This window comes from Ipomoea triloba, chromosome 8 (genome assembly GCF_003576645.1).
Source record: "Ipomoea triloba cultivar NCNSP0323 chromosome 8, ASM357664v1".
Classification (NCBI taxonomy): domain Eukaryota; kingdom Viridiplantae; phylum Streptophyta; class Magnoliopsida; order Solanales; family Convolvulaceae; genus Ipomoea; species Ipomoea triloba.
In genome coordinates, this window is record NC_044923.1 from 19,247,197 (window position 1) to 19,262,789 (window position 15,593).

General features: G+C 31.6%; 1 protein-coding gene across 1 annotated transcript; it reads right to left on the reverse strand.

Annotated features, from left to right (window-relative positions):
* Positions 1 to 6,206: 6,206 nt before the first annotated feature.
* On the reverse strand, positions 6,207 to 13,411 carry LOC116027682. The gene is made up of 7 exons (XM_031269396.1): positions 12,964 to 13,411; positions 12,453 to 12,539; positions 12,105 to 12,320; positions 11,356 to 11,520; positions 8,805 to 8,858; positions 8,348 to 8,494; positions 6,207 to 7,151 (listed from the first exon to the last, which is right to left on the reverse strand). The coding sequence occupies exons 1-7, from the start codon at positions 13,159 to 13,161 to the stop codon at positions 6,774 to 6,776; spliced, it is 1,245 nt and encodes a 414-aa protein (XP_031125256.1). The 5' UTR covers positions 13,162 to 13,411; the 3' UTR covers positions 6,207 to 6,773.
* Between the last annotated feature and the right edge of the window lie 2,182 nt (positions 13,412 to 15,593).

Genomic DNA, 15,593 nt, shown 5'->3' on the forward strand with positions numbered 1-15,593 from the left:
ATGTGTGCTCTTGAATGCTTACAGAAGATTACTTGATTGCTTTAAGCCTTTAATTATGACTTCTTTAATAAGTTATGTCTTTCCTTTATATAACAGACGCATGAATGTCACCACCACTAGTATTTCATAAATATCTAATACTAAAATATTTTCTACAAAATTATCTCTATCACTAATTAATTATTTTAATTAAGTATCATTCATTTTCTTTAATTCTATGATTAAAACTAGCATTTTCAATAGGAATTTTTGCTCCGTTATTGTCTTGTTGAGAAAGAAAAAAATCAATATTATAGTTTTTACGGTAATGGGGAGGCTAGTTTTTAGATTTTTTTATACCGCAAATATAGGTCTTTTGTGGGGTCCAATTGAAAAGAGAAAAGGAGAAAAAAAAACTGTGATCCGCGTGTGTGGACCAATATATTTGCGCCCGCATAAATACATGCTTCTTATTATTATTATTTTTTATTTCTTGTCATATTCCTTTATTTTTCTTTTGCTTTCCTTTTTTTTTTTCCTCCCTCCTCTCCCTTCTAATTGACACCTCAAAAACCACAAAAAAAAAAAACTCATTGCTACTTGCTAGCTATTGAGGATGCTCGTAAGTTCTCTAATAATTTCTCCGGTTGTATATCTACTAAAATTTGAGGTCATGATATTATAATTTGGATGATTTAAGTGTTTTGCTTACTTCCCAGGGGCTGAACTCGGCATGCCTGACTCGGTCCGCCTGACCTACGCCCACATCCCACCTGGGACTGGACTCCATCAACCTTTGATCACCAAGCCCAACTATGCAGCATGACCTACGCCCACATCCCACCTGGGACTGGACTCCATCAACCTTTGATCACCAAGCCCAACTATGCAGCATGCCTGACTCGGTCCGCCTGACCTTCACCAAGCCCAGCTATGCAGTATGCCTGACTCGGTCCGCCTGACCTACGCCCACGCCCACATCCCACCTGATCCCACCTGGGACAGCCCAACTATGCAGCATGCCTGACTCGGTCCGCCTGACCTACACCCACATCCCACCTGATCCCACCTGGGACTGCCCAGCTATGCAGCATGCCTGACTCGGTCCGCCTGACCTACACCCACATCCCACCTGATCCCACCTGGGACTGGACTCGGCTCTGATACCAATTAATGGATCTCAGCGCTGCACTATGCTTACTTCCCAGGGGGTCACCCATCCCGTGACTGCCAGAAGTCAAGCACGCTTAACCACAGAGTTCTTTGGCTATCTGGTTGCCATATCCTACTTAAAACCAATTGGTGATAGGTAGGTGGACATTAACCATTTAACCACATCCCTCCATGGTAAGCCACAGCGCCACGTCTCGAATCGAGCAGGGGCTGAACTCGGCCAACCTTGCCGACGCCCAACACTTATTGTAGTGATAATACTTTGAATTCTTCCTGATAATACTTGTGGGCGTTCGCCAATAATACTCAGATAATACAATGTTTATGCACCCGAATACTCTCCTCTCATATGGAACAATCAATATGACAAACACTTGTCTTTTAATTGGATCAGTCGAGTGCAAATAAAGATTTCACAATGTTAAGAGTGCTAAGAGTTTTTCGGGGTGAAATATATTTCATCTCAATGAATTCTAAATCATCTTCCTTGTAAAATTTTATATGATTAATATTTATAAATAATATTATTTTAAAGAATTGCGGATAAATTAGATGTCAGTTTATTGATAAATTTTAGTTATACAAAATAACATCATATTTGCCAACTATATATCATGTAATATGATGACATTCCTGCTACCATTCCAAAATTGGTGGTTATAGATTTGAGCTCTGATGCTAACTGAAAATTATATTTTTAGTCTCATGACTTTATAGGCATTGCCACATTTCATCATCTATTACAATTTTTATCCAATTGACTTAAATTTCTGACAAAACTTGATACTTTGACAATTTTAATCTTTTACTCTTACCCCAAAAAATGTTCATAAGTAACATAATAAATGGTAGTATAACATTTTTTAAAAGAAAACTAATTTTTATTTTAAAAGTCTGTCAAATTATTGTTTATTATATCGATTATGAAAATCTTTTCAACAAAAAGAGAAAGATTATAAAAACACTGAATTGTCTCAAAAATTAATGTTTATTTAATAAAAATTGTAAGAAAAAATTAATTCCATTTTTGGTCATAGATATATAGGTGACAGTCCACTTTTAGTCATTTTTTATTAATAAATTAACATTTGGTCCTAGTATTATTGTGACATGACTAGTGGTCTGACTATTTGTAATCCTTCGTTAACAAAATTATTGAAATGTCGTTAAATACAATTACATTTCAATCTTTTTTTATACAAAGTAGGTTGAATTGCTATAATTTTTATGTTTTTTTTTTGAAAAAAAATCATAATTGAAGACCGAATTGTCCTTGTATTTAACAATATTTAAACAGTTTTGTTGATACAGGACAAAAAATTGTCATGCCACAATAATACTAAGACCAAAAGTGAATGTTATGATAAAAAAAAAAGGAATAAGGGTCAAATAGGCCACCGAACTACACACGAAACTGCAATTAGGTCATCGAACTCAAAAACAATGCAATTGGCTCCCTAAACTACACAAATTCATGCAAATTAACCCAAAGTGACTTGTTGACTTGATCTTCTGGTTACCAACTTTAAAAATAATATTTAAAAATAATATTAAATTAATTAATTGATTAAAATTAAAATTAAAAAAAAACAGGAACAAGTCAATTGGGTCCTTTTTTTAATTTTAAATTTTAAATTTAATTTTAATTAATTATTTTATTTAAAATTATTTTTAAAATATTATTTTTAAAGTTGGTAACCGGAAGATCAAGTCAAACAAGTCACTTTGGGTTAATTTGCATGGATTTGTGTACTTCAAGGACCCAATTGCATTGTTTTTGAGTTCAATGGCCAAATTGCAGGTTCGTGTGTAGTTCAGTGGCCTATTTGACCCTTATTCCTTTTAAAAAAATGATTTAAAGTAAATTGTTACTTATAAATTTAGGATCAAAAATAAAATTAACCCTGTTATGAAATAACAAAATATAACAATATTATTGATATTATGGGTCAAAATGTGATAAAATTAAAAATTAACCATGTGACATACTGGAAAATTATCTTAAATTTGGAATTAAGGTTAGGAAGCATGCGCGCCTTTGCAATGTTTATTCGCATAGTGAAGTTTTGCACGTAGGAGCAATCAAATCAATGGATAAAATATTCTTAACATGTCCTCCTAGTATTCTCCTATTCAGATTGGACAATACGTAGAGATATGACGATATTGACATATCATCAACCCCTACCTGCTGGCCGGCCTCCACTCTATATAATGTCGTCAATATCATAGGCCATATATATTAATAATAAAAATAAATGAGGCCCCAGAGGTTTAGTATAGTGATTCATCGCTTGACTTGATGTTATGATTAAAAGTGACAGTACGCGTATAGGAGTTTGAAATGTGTAAATTGGATACTTTGTACACTCATGAAAATTAATAAGGTCTAATTGACGAGTTGATCGTGCGACTTGTTATTTATCTCTGTAATGACTTTAAGGGCGGAGCTATGTAGACTTAACATTAGTCCGACAAAATGAGATTACCCAAGTATAAATAAAAATAAAAATAAGAACTAAAATTAGATGCGTTAATGTCCCCAACTGCATATGCATTTACATCCCCAAACACTTACAGCACGTTTAGTTCACGGAATGAATTTGGAGGGAATAGGAATGCTATTCCACGGGGAATGGAATAGGTAAGGAATAGAATATGAATTATATAATATTGTTTGGTTCGTTGAAGGAATAGACTTTAAGAATTGTATTCTAGTGTTTGGTTGGTTAAAGGAATGGAAATAGAATAGACTTTAAAGACATAAATACCCTTATAAAATAATAATAATAATAATTAAGGACAACTCATATATAAACGAATACACATGTGTTTATGTATGCATAATAATAATAATAATAATTATTATTATTATTATTATTATTATTATTTATTTTTATTATTATTATTTTGTGTGTTTATATATATATATATATATATATATATATATATATATATATATTGATAGGTAAAAATTATAATTAATACATTTATATAATACAGTATATTTATTAAATAAAAATATTAAATAATGTACAAAGGATATTTTTGATATTTATCATGTAAAAGCTATTCCCAAGAGCATGGGAATAGCTAATACCAAAGCCCCCCAAGGAATAGCTATTCCCTTTGCAAAGGTAATAGCTCATTCCTTGGAATGTCATTCCCATGATAAAATGAACAAAACAAACAATAGAATAGGTCATTCCAAGGAATGCTATTCCATTCCTAACCAATTTCATGAACCAAACATGCCATTATTGTAGTGCAGTTGCGGAAATTAATGTTGTTACTATGAGTTAATGATATCTTCGGATTCAGTAAGGTTTGGCAATTTATGCCAAGGACTAGGGTCCACGTAACATTATAGGCCCAAATGAAATAATAAGGTACAAAATTCATATTCGTAAAGTACAAAATTTTATAACACAAAATACAAAAAATTATAACACGAGACACATAGCATAACATTATAGACCCAGTTGGATTGAAAAGACGAGGTACATAATTCATACTCGTAAGGTACATAATTTCATAACACAAAATACAAAAAACTATTATGTACAACACAAGACACATAGCATAACATTATGGACCCAGTTGGATTGAAAAGACGAGGTACATAATTCGTACTCGTAAGATACAAAATTTCATAACACAGGACACATATGCATATTATATATTTACTTATCTTTAAAATCTGAGTTAGTTCATAATTCGTGTTTATAAGTACAAAATTAAATTTCATAATACAAGATACAAAAATTCATAACATAAAACACAATTACTAATCATTTTAAGTACAAAATTTATATTTTTAAGGTACAAAATTTTATAACGCAAGAAACATATACATAAATCAGGGTTATCGTATAAGGATTGCTAAGGTGGGCGGGCCGGCAAGTGTCGGTGGCTGACATATAAGTATGATTGTAAATTTGTAAGTCATCATATGAGAGGTCGGGAGGGGAGGCGCATTTGGTGACTCCTATTAAGAGGCTACCACACTAGCTACCATGCACAATTGCAGTTATTTAAGTAGTCCGTTACGGATGTTATAATTGTCAAAGCATCAATTTTCTAAGATGTTGGAATTTTTTTATTTTTTCTTTTATTTTTTGCATAAAATAACATTGTAAGTAATTATTTTGTGGTACAAATATATATATAGTTCACTTTTGATTTTGATCAGGATAACGTGGATTTGAATTCTTCGTAGTGAGACGAAGAAATCGATATATTGTATGTTAAAAAATGATAGCTAATAACATATAGCGGATTAACTTATCTGATAGCTATTAGCGGATTGACTTAGCGAGTTTGACTAACTGATTACGTTAACTGGTTGTAAAAGGATATTCGGTAAATTAATTAATTGTTAGTTGATTACGTACAAAATGACTTTTAAGGGTATGAATGTATTATGTTATTGTAATCTATAATCTATAATAATAATAATAATATTATTATTATTATTATTATTATTATTATACAATTTATATTTTAAAAATAATATATGTTCAGGGGATTAGGAAGCCCATCAACGCTAATTAGCAATCACATGTTCAATTGTTAATTACCTTCACGGTACTAGGCAATGCGCTTATAAGCCCCGTTGACGAGCTCAAGCACCCTTACATAGTACCGTGAAGGGACAATGAGAGATTGAGAGTAACCGAACTGGAAGACGGGACTGTTGAACCCGTCTAAATAGTCTCATTGTTTTTTTAAAAAAATATTGAGGGGTGTTTTGGAGAAAAATAATTTATTTTCTCAAAAAGCTTGTTGAAACAGCTGCTTTGAGCAGCTTATTGAGTTTTAGTTTTTTTTTTTTTTTTTAGTAATAAGCTGTTACAAAAAAAATGATTAATCATACACCCACACATATTGATTATTTGACGAAGTCAAACATCTAATAGTGGTTAAATAGGTTAAAAATGACTAAGCAATGTTATTATAAGGCCTAAATGAATTCAATGCTAATCTGGTCCTTCCATATTTTTGAACCAAACAAAAGTTTAACAAATTAAATCAGCCCTAGCTACAAGATCATATTATATTCACTGTTTTCTTCATATAATAATAACGAATTTTACACATTTAACTACATTTTGTATGCTCGTGATTAATGGATCACTGGCCAGAGCGAAAATCCGACAATACAAAGAATATCCTAAGCTCATTCACACCCAAAACTTGGAACCCAAAAAAAAAAAAAAAGAAGCAAATACTAATTTCGATCCTACGAATATTAGCAAGATGATAGTTTTAGTCCACATGTTTAATTACTACCAATTTTTATCCACGATTATTATTTTTCTTTCAAAATTGATCACACTGGTCACTCATCCGACTAAAACATGCCGGATTGAGTAATTTATAAGGATATTTTTGTCTATACTAACCATTGTTAATAAATGAATGGACAAATATACCCTTAGAAATTACACATTTCAGCATATTTTAGTTAGGAGTGATCGACATGATCAATTTTGGCACGAAAACAATAATCGCGGATAAAAATTAGTAGTAATTAAACATGTAAACCAAAGCTATCATTTTGTTAATACTCATGGACCAAAATCAATACTTGCTCAAAAAAAAAAAAACCTTTAAATTAATTAGGGACATCTTGAATTTCTTCCTGGTCCTCCATAAAAGAAGTAATTTCCCCAAGCTCGATTGATCCCTCCTCGTATGTCGTAGCAGTTGGAATGGTCAGCAGTGAGTTTAAGGTTAGACAATGGAATTAAGGAATTGTCCCAATCAACCACTTGCAGATTTCTAAAATAAGAAGCCTTCCCAAAACCCTCTCCTGCAAAATGCCCACTCCCCATCTGTGTTGAGGTGTGAAAGCCTGAGGGCCTCTTGTTCACAACCTCCCCTCCATATTGTACCATGCTTCCTGCCCCCCTCAGGTGTGTAAACAAGAAAGATGGCCAATATCCTACCAACACCCTTGACCCAAATTGTAGCCACCAGTGTCCATGTTTCGGATCCTTTAAAATACACCAAAATCAATAAATTCAATAAATTAAAAATATCAAGCGCCTTGTGTTCAGATGACATGTAGTGACTCTCTCATAGAGTCAGTAGTACTCAAAAATAAATTGAAAAGAACAAATTTATGGTGATTAAAATATAATGAACTTGTAGTATACATACTAAAAGTTAACCTTTCTCAGACGCCCGCATTTTACAATATGGATCTTAGAATTCATGATATAATTTGACCTATAATAATGGGCAAATTATCATATGGACCATAGTCTAGATTGCAATGTGGATTATGAATAAAAAAATTTATTTTTAATGTACGAAAGTTCTATTTTGGTAATATATCAAAAAATAAACTTTGAGAAAATGAACATTCAACGTATTAAAAATGAACTTTCAGTATATTAATAATGAACCTTATATCAATGGCCCATCTCGTAAGGTGGACCATGATCCATGGTATAATAATTGATACTTTGTGTGTGTGAGGTTTTTTGGTTTAGTTAAGGAGAATTAACACATATTTACAATATAAAATTTTTATGTTATTTAATATAATATTAGTGAATCAAATTTATATATGTATAAGCTATATTAAAATTCTATTAAACATAAATTATCAAATTCTATTCTCAAAAAAAAAATAAATTATCAAATTCTAAAAATATTTTAAAAAATATTAAAAATAAGTGATGAAAAAAGAAAAATTTGTTCGATTATTAAATAGTAGATAGAGTTTATTCCAAATTTAGTCTTTTGACTATCACTCATTTCTAATTTTAGTCATTGACCTTTAAAGCTACCAATTTGTTTTAATCATTAAGTATTGATTAATTTCATATTGTAATCCACTATTAGCTTTTCCGTGTATGAATCGTTAACATTGAGGATAAAATTAAAAAGTCATGCCTATTGAGCCAATTGTTTCTCACAGGCGGAAACAAAACCCTGATTTTCTTATTATAGAAGTCCTGACTTTACACTCAATATTAACAATTCATATAGTGAAAAGCTTACCGTGGATTGCAATTGGAAATAATTCAATACTCCAGGACTAAATTTGATAACTCTAAATAATAACAACAACAACAACAACAACAACAATAAAACAAAAAAACAAACTCTAAAAGTCAATTATTAAAGGAAGATTTACCTTCCAAAAAGGAAGATCAATCACAGCAATAAGTGTAATATTTACCTTCCAAATTAGGATGCTGATATCAAATTGGCGTCCATTATAGGAAGATGTTGGGGATATGGCAGCTCCAATGGCTATCCTACGATTAGTCTGAACAAAGCCAGAACACAACAAATTGTAGCACCCAGTTGTATGGTATGCATCACTCTACAAAACCAATCAATACAAAATTTAGTACTCATTTTCTTGTTAAAACAATTAATTTAATCAATATTGCTAATATAATGAAAATTATTATGTTTAATTTATAGATGTAAAATAGAAATTTCTTTAAAAATTATTTCCACATTCATTTCAAGATATTATTAGAAATATCGCCCCGTGACATAACTCAGTGATCGAAAATTAAAGTTAAGTTTGGTGTAGTGACCTAGAAAATACTCTAATTTGAATCCTCAATGAGAAAACAAAATGTTGATTTTCTGAAAAAGAATAAGGAAGGTCAAATCACTTATACCGTCCAATACGTGAAGAATCTTGGACGGCTGTCTCCGTAAATCTCTGGACTAACCTGTATTCAAATTAAAAGAATTAGCTTATATTCATTAAAAATATATATATAATAAGAGTTAAATGACTGATTTAATTGGTCCCTCGATTATAGCAAAATTATCGATTTGATTATCGACTATAATCCTTATTAAATTAAGTCTTCAACTTAAAAAATCGTACACAATTTCGTCTTCTGTTATCATCCAACGGCTAAAATTGGCGGGAGTATGAAATTAGGTAAGATTTTTAAAGTTGAGGACTTAATTTGGTAAAAATGATAGTCGAGAACCAAATCAGTAATTTCTCTATAATTAAGGAACCAAATTAATCATTAATTCATATAATAGTTAAAAAAAAAAATTATAAATAGCCAGAAATTTGATATTGAGAGGTAGCTGAAGATGTAATGGGTGCTTTAAATACCTAATGCTTCTTGAATTGAATATCTCACTACTGAGTCAGACACTCAGACAGCAGTAACATCTAAATGATCGAAAATATGGATGGGCAGTACATGTTAATAATGTTTCATTAATGATATTATTTCTGTAATTGTTCATATTGATAGTGATTATTTAGCTAGAGTAATGGTGCTTCATGCGGCGCCCAATTGTATGCTTACTTGTCAGAAAATGAAATAAAAGTCAATTCCCTTAAATAAATGGTCTATTGTTACATCATATCCAACCAATTAAGTACACGATATTATAAATTTTTTTATAGGGTCACACTTGTGTGAGACCGTCTCACGGATCCTTATTCGTGAGATGGGTCGAGTCGGGTCAAAACACCATGCAAATGTCATACTTATATGTGCAAATCTCACACTTATATGCTCAAATATAACACTAATCAAAAATACAATTTTTGTTACTTATAAGAGAAAAAGTAATACATTTTTCATAATAAGTAATGGTGACAAGTACCTCTCACTTATAAGGACAAATATAATACTTTTGAGGAAAAATGTAATACTTTTAAATCGAAATGTAAAAGTATTGTATTTTCCCTTAAAAGTATTACATTTACCCTAATAAGTAACACAAATTTTATTCTTGATTAGTATTACATTTGAGCATATAAGTATGGCATTTGTGCATATAAGTGTTACATTTGCATCTTGACCCGACCCGACCCGACCCGTCTCATGGTGAGACGGTCTCACACAAGTTTTTGCCTTTTTTATATAAGAAAATGATCATTTTTTCTTCCTCAATTATATATGTATAACAGTTTTTTTTCGATGAATTGTTCATGTATCCACATTTGTCGCTCTAATTATTTTAAAAGCGTATTTTTTTCTCTCATTGTTAAATAGGGTTTTGAATTGTTAAAATTAAGGGAAAATAAACACGAAAAAAGAATAAACATTATTTACAAATATTATAAGTATAATCTTAACCTAATGTTAGCAACGGAATTAAGACTTAAACACAAATAATTCATTATTATTGTCAAATTTGTGTTTAAGTCTTAATTTAGTTACTAGTATGGTTTAAAATTATAACTATAATATATTGCAAATGATGTATGTTCTTTTTTGCATTTGAAAATGAAAAATGACTTGAAATACCTATTTTGTCCTTAATTTTAACCATCCAAAAACCTATTTAACATGAAAGGGAAAAAATTGTCACTTTTAAAATAATTGAGCGGACAAATGTAAATACATAAATAATTAAGGAAATGAAAACACTATATGCAAATAATTCAGGAAAAAAATGTCATTTTCCCTAATAATAAGGGAATCACCAACCCTTCTCCCCTTATCCCTTATTTTGTGGGGCCATCTCATCCCCATCATCTATAATCTCCCTCTTAATTTCTCTCCGATCCTTCTCCATTTTCTTTACCTTTTTGAGGCTGATGTAATTCATTTTTTTATTTTTGAAAAAAAAATGATAATGATGTTCACACCTTCAACATTTACGAGGTGTTTGGTGGGTGTAATTGAAATTCTTTTCCAATGAAATCCAACCCCCATCAAAATTACATTGTTTGGTCGGAGAGAATTGCAATTCCAATCCTCCTGTTGTAGAATTGCAATTCATATGTCCGGATGTCCCCCTCATGAATTACAACTCAACAATAGGTGGAAAGGAAAAAAAGATGAAAATGACACAATTACCCTTGGTTATTAGTATTATTATTACTACACAAAGACATTTTATTCTTTATACCATTTCTTCTCTTTCTATCCCCCGTAATTCTATTTATCTCTACCAAACAAACAATGTAATTTGAATTCTTACTTTATTATCAATTTATTCTTTTTTTCCCACCGAATTACAATTATTTTCCCTTTAATTCCTTACTTCCAACCGAAGGTCCTGTTAATATTGCTCCGAAGATAAATTTCTCTCCGGAGCAACATGCTTCTCTACCCTCCAACTCATAATCTTTCCTTTCACCCCATAATCTCCCTTCTTTCTCCACCCATGGGAGACGCCCTAATGATGGTGTTGCATTTTAAATCGAAATAAAAGAGACTAAAAAGTAAGGAAGAAGATGCATGCCTGCCAACCAGCTTCAATGCTGTTGAGATCTCTACCAAATGAACCAGAGATGATCCACATTTGTGATAAGCTAAATTCTTGTCGATTGGCCACGTTAGGTGCCCACACATTTATACTTGCTTTTGCCCCATAATATTTATCTCCATTTACATACCCAACTGCATGCTGTCCCACCCCCCACCCACAAAACCCAACAAAAAAAAAAAAAATCAATAAAATACTTTTAAAGTCAAAATGAAACGGAACACATATCAGTTCTAAGAAACTATTTCGGCTTCAAAAACATTACAAAGGAATCTATATTCCTGAGCATATAATATATAAATATATAAATGTGTAATTCAATAATCAGTCTAGTCTTTTAGTTGAGACGGAAAACATCTTTTAATTTGATATCAATCTTTACTCTACTCGATAAAATAGAGACAATGATTCACGTATTGTTTGAAACGCGTTAAAAGTAACCAACTTGGCACACGTGAGGAGCGTGGCAAATTATACTATGAACCATGGTCCATCATCTTGCATTATGGACCCTAATCCAAAAATTATATATTTGAAATTATATATTCTGTACTTGCAGTTAATCGTTTATATTCTTCAATTTATTTAGTACATAAAACGATTAACTGCATGTATAAAATGTACCAACTGCTAGCACATAATCTAAAGATTATTTTGGACCAGAGTCTACAATGCAAGGAAGATCATGATTCATTCATAGTACAACAATTGGAGAAGATACTAACCTCATGGTAGGTGGAGGTGTCTCTTCGAATAGGCGGACGAATTGCTCTCTTTCTGCCGAATCTTCGGATAGAACTAGCCCTTAACATATCTTGTTCACTTGTTCTTCTTATAGGGATTGTTCCTTCTGGGCATGATTCTCGAGACAGCTTCCAAACCTGAAAATCTTCGAATTCTTGGTCCGAGTAATTGTGCCCTTTTGGAAGTTCTGGCGGATCCTATATGAATTTCGATCAGAAGAACAATATATTATTTCTGGTAATCCATACCAAGAAAAGAACAACAACGCAACTTACTCTGATATGATCTTTATAATGCTTATTAGTAATTTAATTTATTGATTTAATTACCAATGGTTTCTGACCCTTTAATAGTGGATGATCGAATGCTGGCTGTTTGTGAGTTAAAACGCAATCTATTGTATCACCATCAGGACTCTGCATATAAAAAGAAGTTAGATTTCAACCAAATTGTTAAGTAAAGGTCAGGAAGGATCAAATCTCGCACCAGGTGGCTAGAAAAATTATTAGACGAAAATTGGTACAGGATCAAATCCAATGCCTTAGCTTTCTAAAATTTGTAGCGGTTTAAGAAAATTAAGTTGTCCCTTAACTACTGGCTATAGTTTTTGGTATATTAGTAAGTGTTCAGTTTTGACATAGTAGTCACCCTTTTGGTCCTAGCAAAGTCACAAACTTAAATTCCAACAAAAATTAGTACGAAGAAGGGAATTGTTATACAGAAGCAGGAGTTGAAAAGGAGATTGTTGGACGGAGGATGGTACATCAAGCCCAGTACTTTCACTCTCGAAAATGCAAATGAATTGAAGAATATACAAGTGAGATAAGAGATGGGAAATGCCTGTATTGTCTTGACAGCAGGCTTATTGATGGTGTTAAGATGAGCTCTAACCATTCTCATCTTCCTCGCCTCATAGCCGGACCGGAAAGTCTGATTATTGGGTGGCCGGAGACCGTGTGCCGCCGTTGAGCATGCCGGAGAAACAGAGAAGATAAAGAGCAGAGACCAGACAAAAACAGAAAGCATAGAAGCCATCATATGTGAACAACTTTGTAGCCTAGCCTAGTTTAGCTTCTTGTGTTTCTTCAACTCCTCTAGTAAACAGCACAAAAATTATCATTAATTCTTCTGCTGTTCCCGAAGCTTCTACAAACGCTGATCAAGAAAATGGAGGGTGAAGAACTGAGAATCCATTCTTCTTTCAATTTCTTAATTCCCTGAGCATCTAAATCTTGGACAGTGTGTGTGTTTTTTTAGAGTTTCACACTCCAAACCCATGTGGGTTTGGGGTAATAAATACTGGGTTGTGATGATCAAGACATGCAACTGATGAAAGTACACAATTTTTTTAAAAATATTTTTGAAATGAAAAGAGAAAAGAAAGGGGCTGTGTGGAGAGAGAAATATTAAAGGGGGGGGGGGGGGGCCAGGGGGTGTGTTTGCAGTCTCCAATGCAAATGCTCAAAGCAAAAGGCTTTTGCTTTTGAGCTTGAAATTTTGGGAAGTTGGGGGGTGGGGATGTGGAGGGGGGGTGTTCTGGATTGTTATTCTTTACTTCTGGTTTCAATTAAGATGGAAATGGAATTTACAGTAGTGAATTATTTATTGGATGTTTACTGAGATTACAAGTATGGTATTCCTTCATTTCCAATTGTTCATTTCTAAATAAAAAATTGTAATTTATATATCTTCACAAATATGCTTAATTATCAATGTCACCCTTAAATTATTAGTATTGTAAATGTTACTCCTTAATTCTCAAAATGTAACATATATTGTCCCTCTCCTAATAAGAAGAAGGAGAAACATTGTTGTCGTCGGAAGGAGAACATACGAAGAAAGAAAAATGAAGGAAAAAAAACGTGGTCTTTAAATAGGAAAAACGGTGAGTAACCACATTTACACCACTAAAAATTCAGGAGATAACAATATATGTCATGTTTTAAAAATTGAGCTACAACATTCGCACCACTAATAATTTAAGGGTGACATTGATGATAATTATTATATTTGTGAGGGACATAAATTATAATTTTCCCTTTCTATATTGCATATTTACCTTTCATTTAAGCTTATATCACATAGTTATAATAATGTGAGTATATATTAAGATGTTCTATATACCTTAATTTGATTTCTAAACATGACATCCCATTAAATAATGTAAATTTCTCAAGAATGTTAAGGGTGTATTCAATCATGACTTTCATAGATTTTTAAATACTTTTATGAACTTTAAAAATTTGGAAGTATTCAATTCAAACTTTTATGGAGTCTTTAAAAGTTAGACGGTATTCAATCAAAATTTTTAAAGAGTCTTTAAAAGTCGAGTAGTATTCGATTAAGACTTTTATAGTTTTTAAAAGTCATGTGGTATTCAAAGAGTTATGAATTTATGTAAACTTTTAATTTTAAGACTTTTGTGAACTTTTCCATCTCAAATATACATAGTTGAAATCCAACTTTCAACCTAAAGATTTCAAAATTTTCTTTCTACCTTCTGAATGTTTTCTCTCCCCAATTGTCCCTTTGGAGCTTTGCAAAATTCTGTGTATTCAATGCGCTTACTTTACTCTATTATGTAAACCCAAATTCCGATCCGTTTCTATTGGTTTTTGGTGTTTGGGTTTCTATTTTTTTTTTAATAAAAATTACATTGTTCGTTTCTTCGTTTAAGGTGTGAAATGTGCAGTCTTGGAGAAGAGCAAGGTCTTTTCTACCCACCCTCAAGCTCACTTTATTAACAATCGATCAATGGAGGTTGGTTTTTTGTTATGTGGAATGTGTACTATCGAATATTCATGGGATAAATAGAATTTTTGTTTTGATGTGCAGTTTTTATTCTATTAGTATAAATTTTAATAACCCAATGGGGTAGCTCAAGTGGCAAGTGGACTCTCTTTGTGGGGAGAAATTTCGGGAGAACTCGGGTTCAATTTTCGCAAGTGACGATTCCCCTTAGGCCAGCTCTTGTGCCTTCCAGGCCAGCTCTTGTGCCTTCCGAAGAGAAAGACCTTGTAAATTTACCAAAAAAAAACTATAAATTTTAATGTTCAATATATGAATTTTTATTAAATAGTTCTTTATACTTATTAATACTATATAAGTAATTAGCATATAAGTCTCACCATACTATAGATAAAAATAATAATGTTGGTGTGGGTGAAGAACTATATAATAAGAAGAATTTTATGATATATTATAACATGTTTTGTAAGAAAAATAAAAATATAAGAATCGAAATCATTGAAAGTTCGTAAAGATGTATTCAATTTAGAATTTCAATGATTTTTGTAGATTTTTAAAATAAAAAAGTTGATAAAAGTTCATGAATGTTGTTTATAAAGACTTTTATAGAGTCTTATAAATTTTTTTTTTTTTTTGAAACGAGTCTTATAATGTTTTTAAAAGTTTTGAGAAACCCTATGAAAGTCAATACAAATTTATTAAAATCTATCATTTTAAAAGTT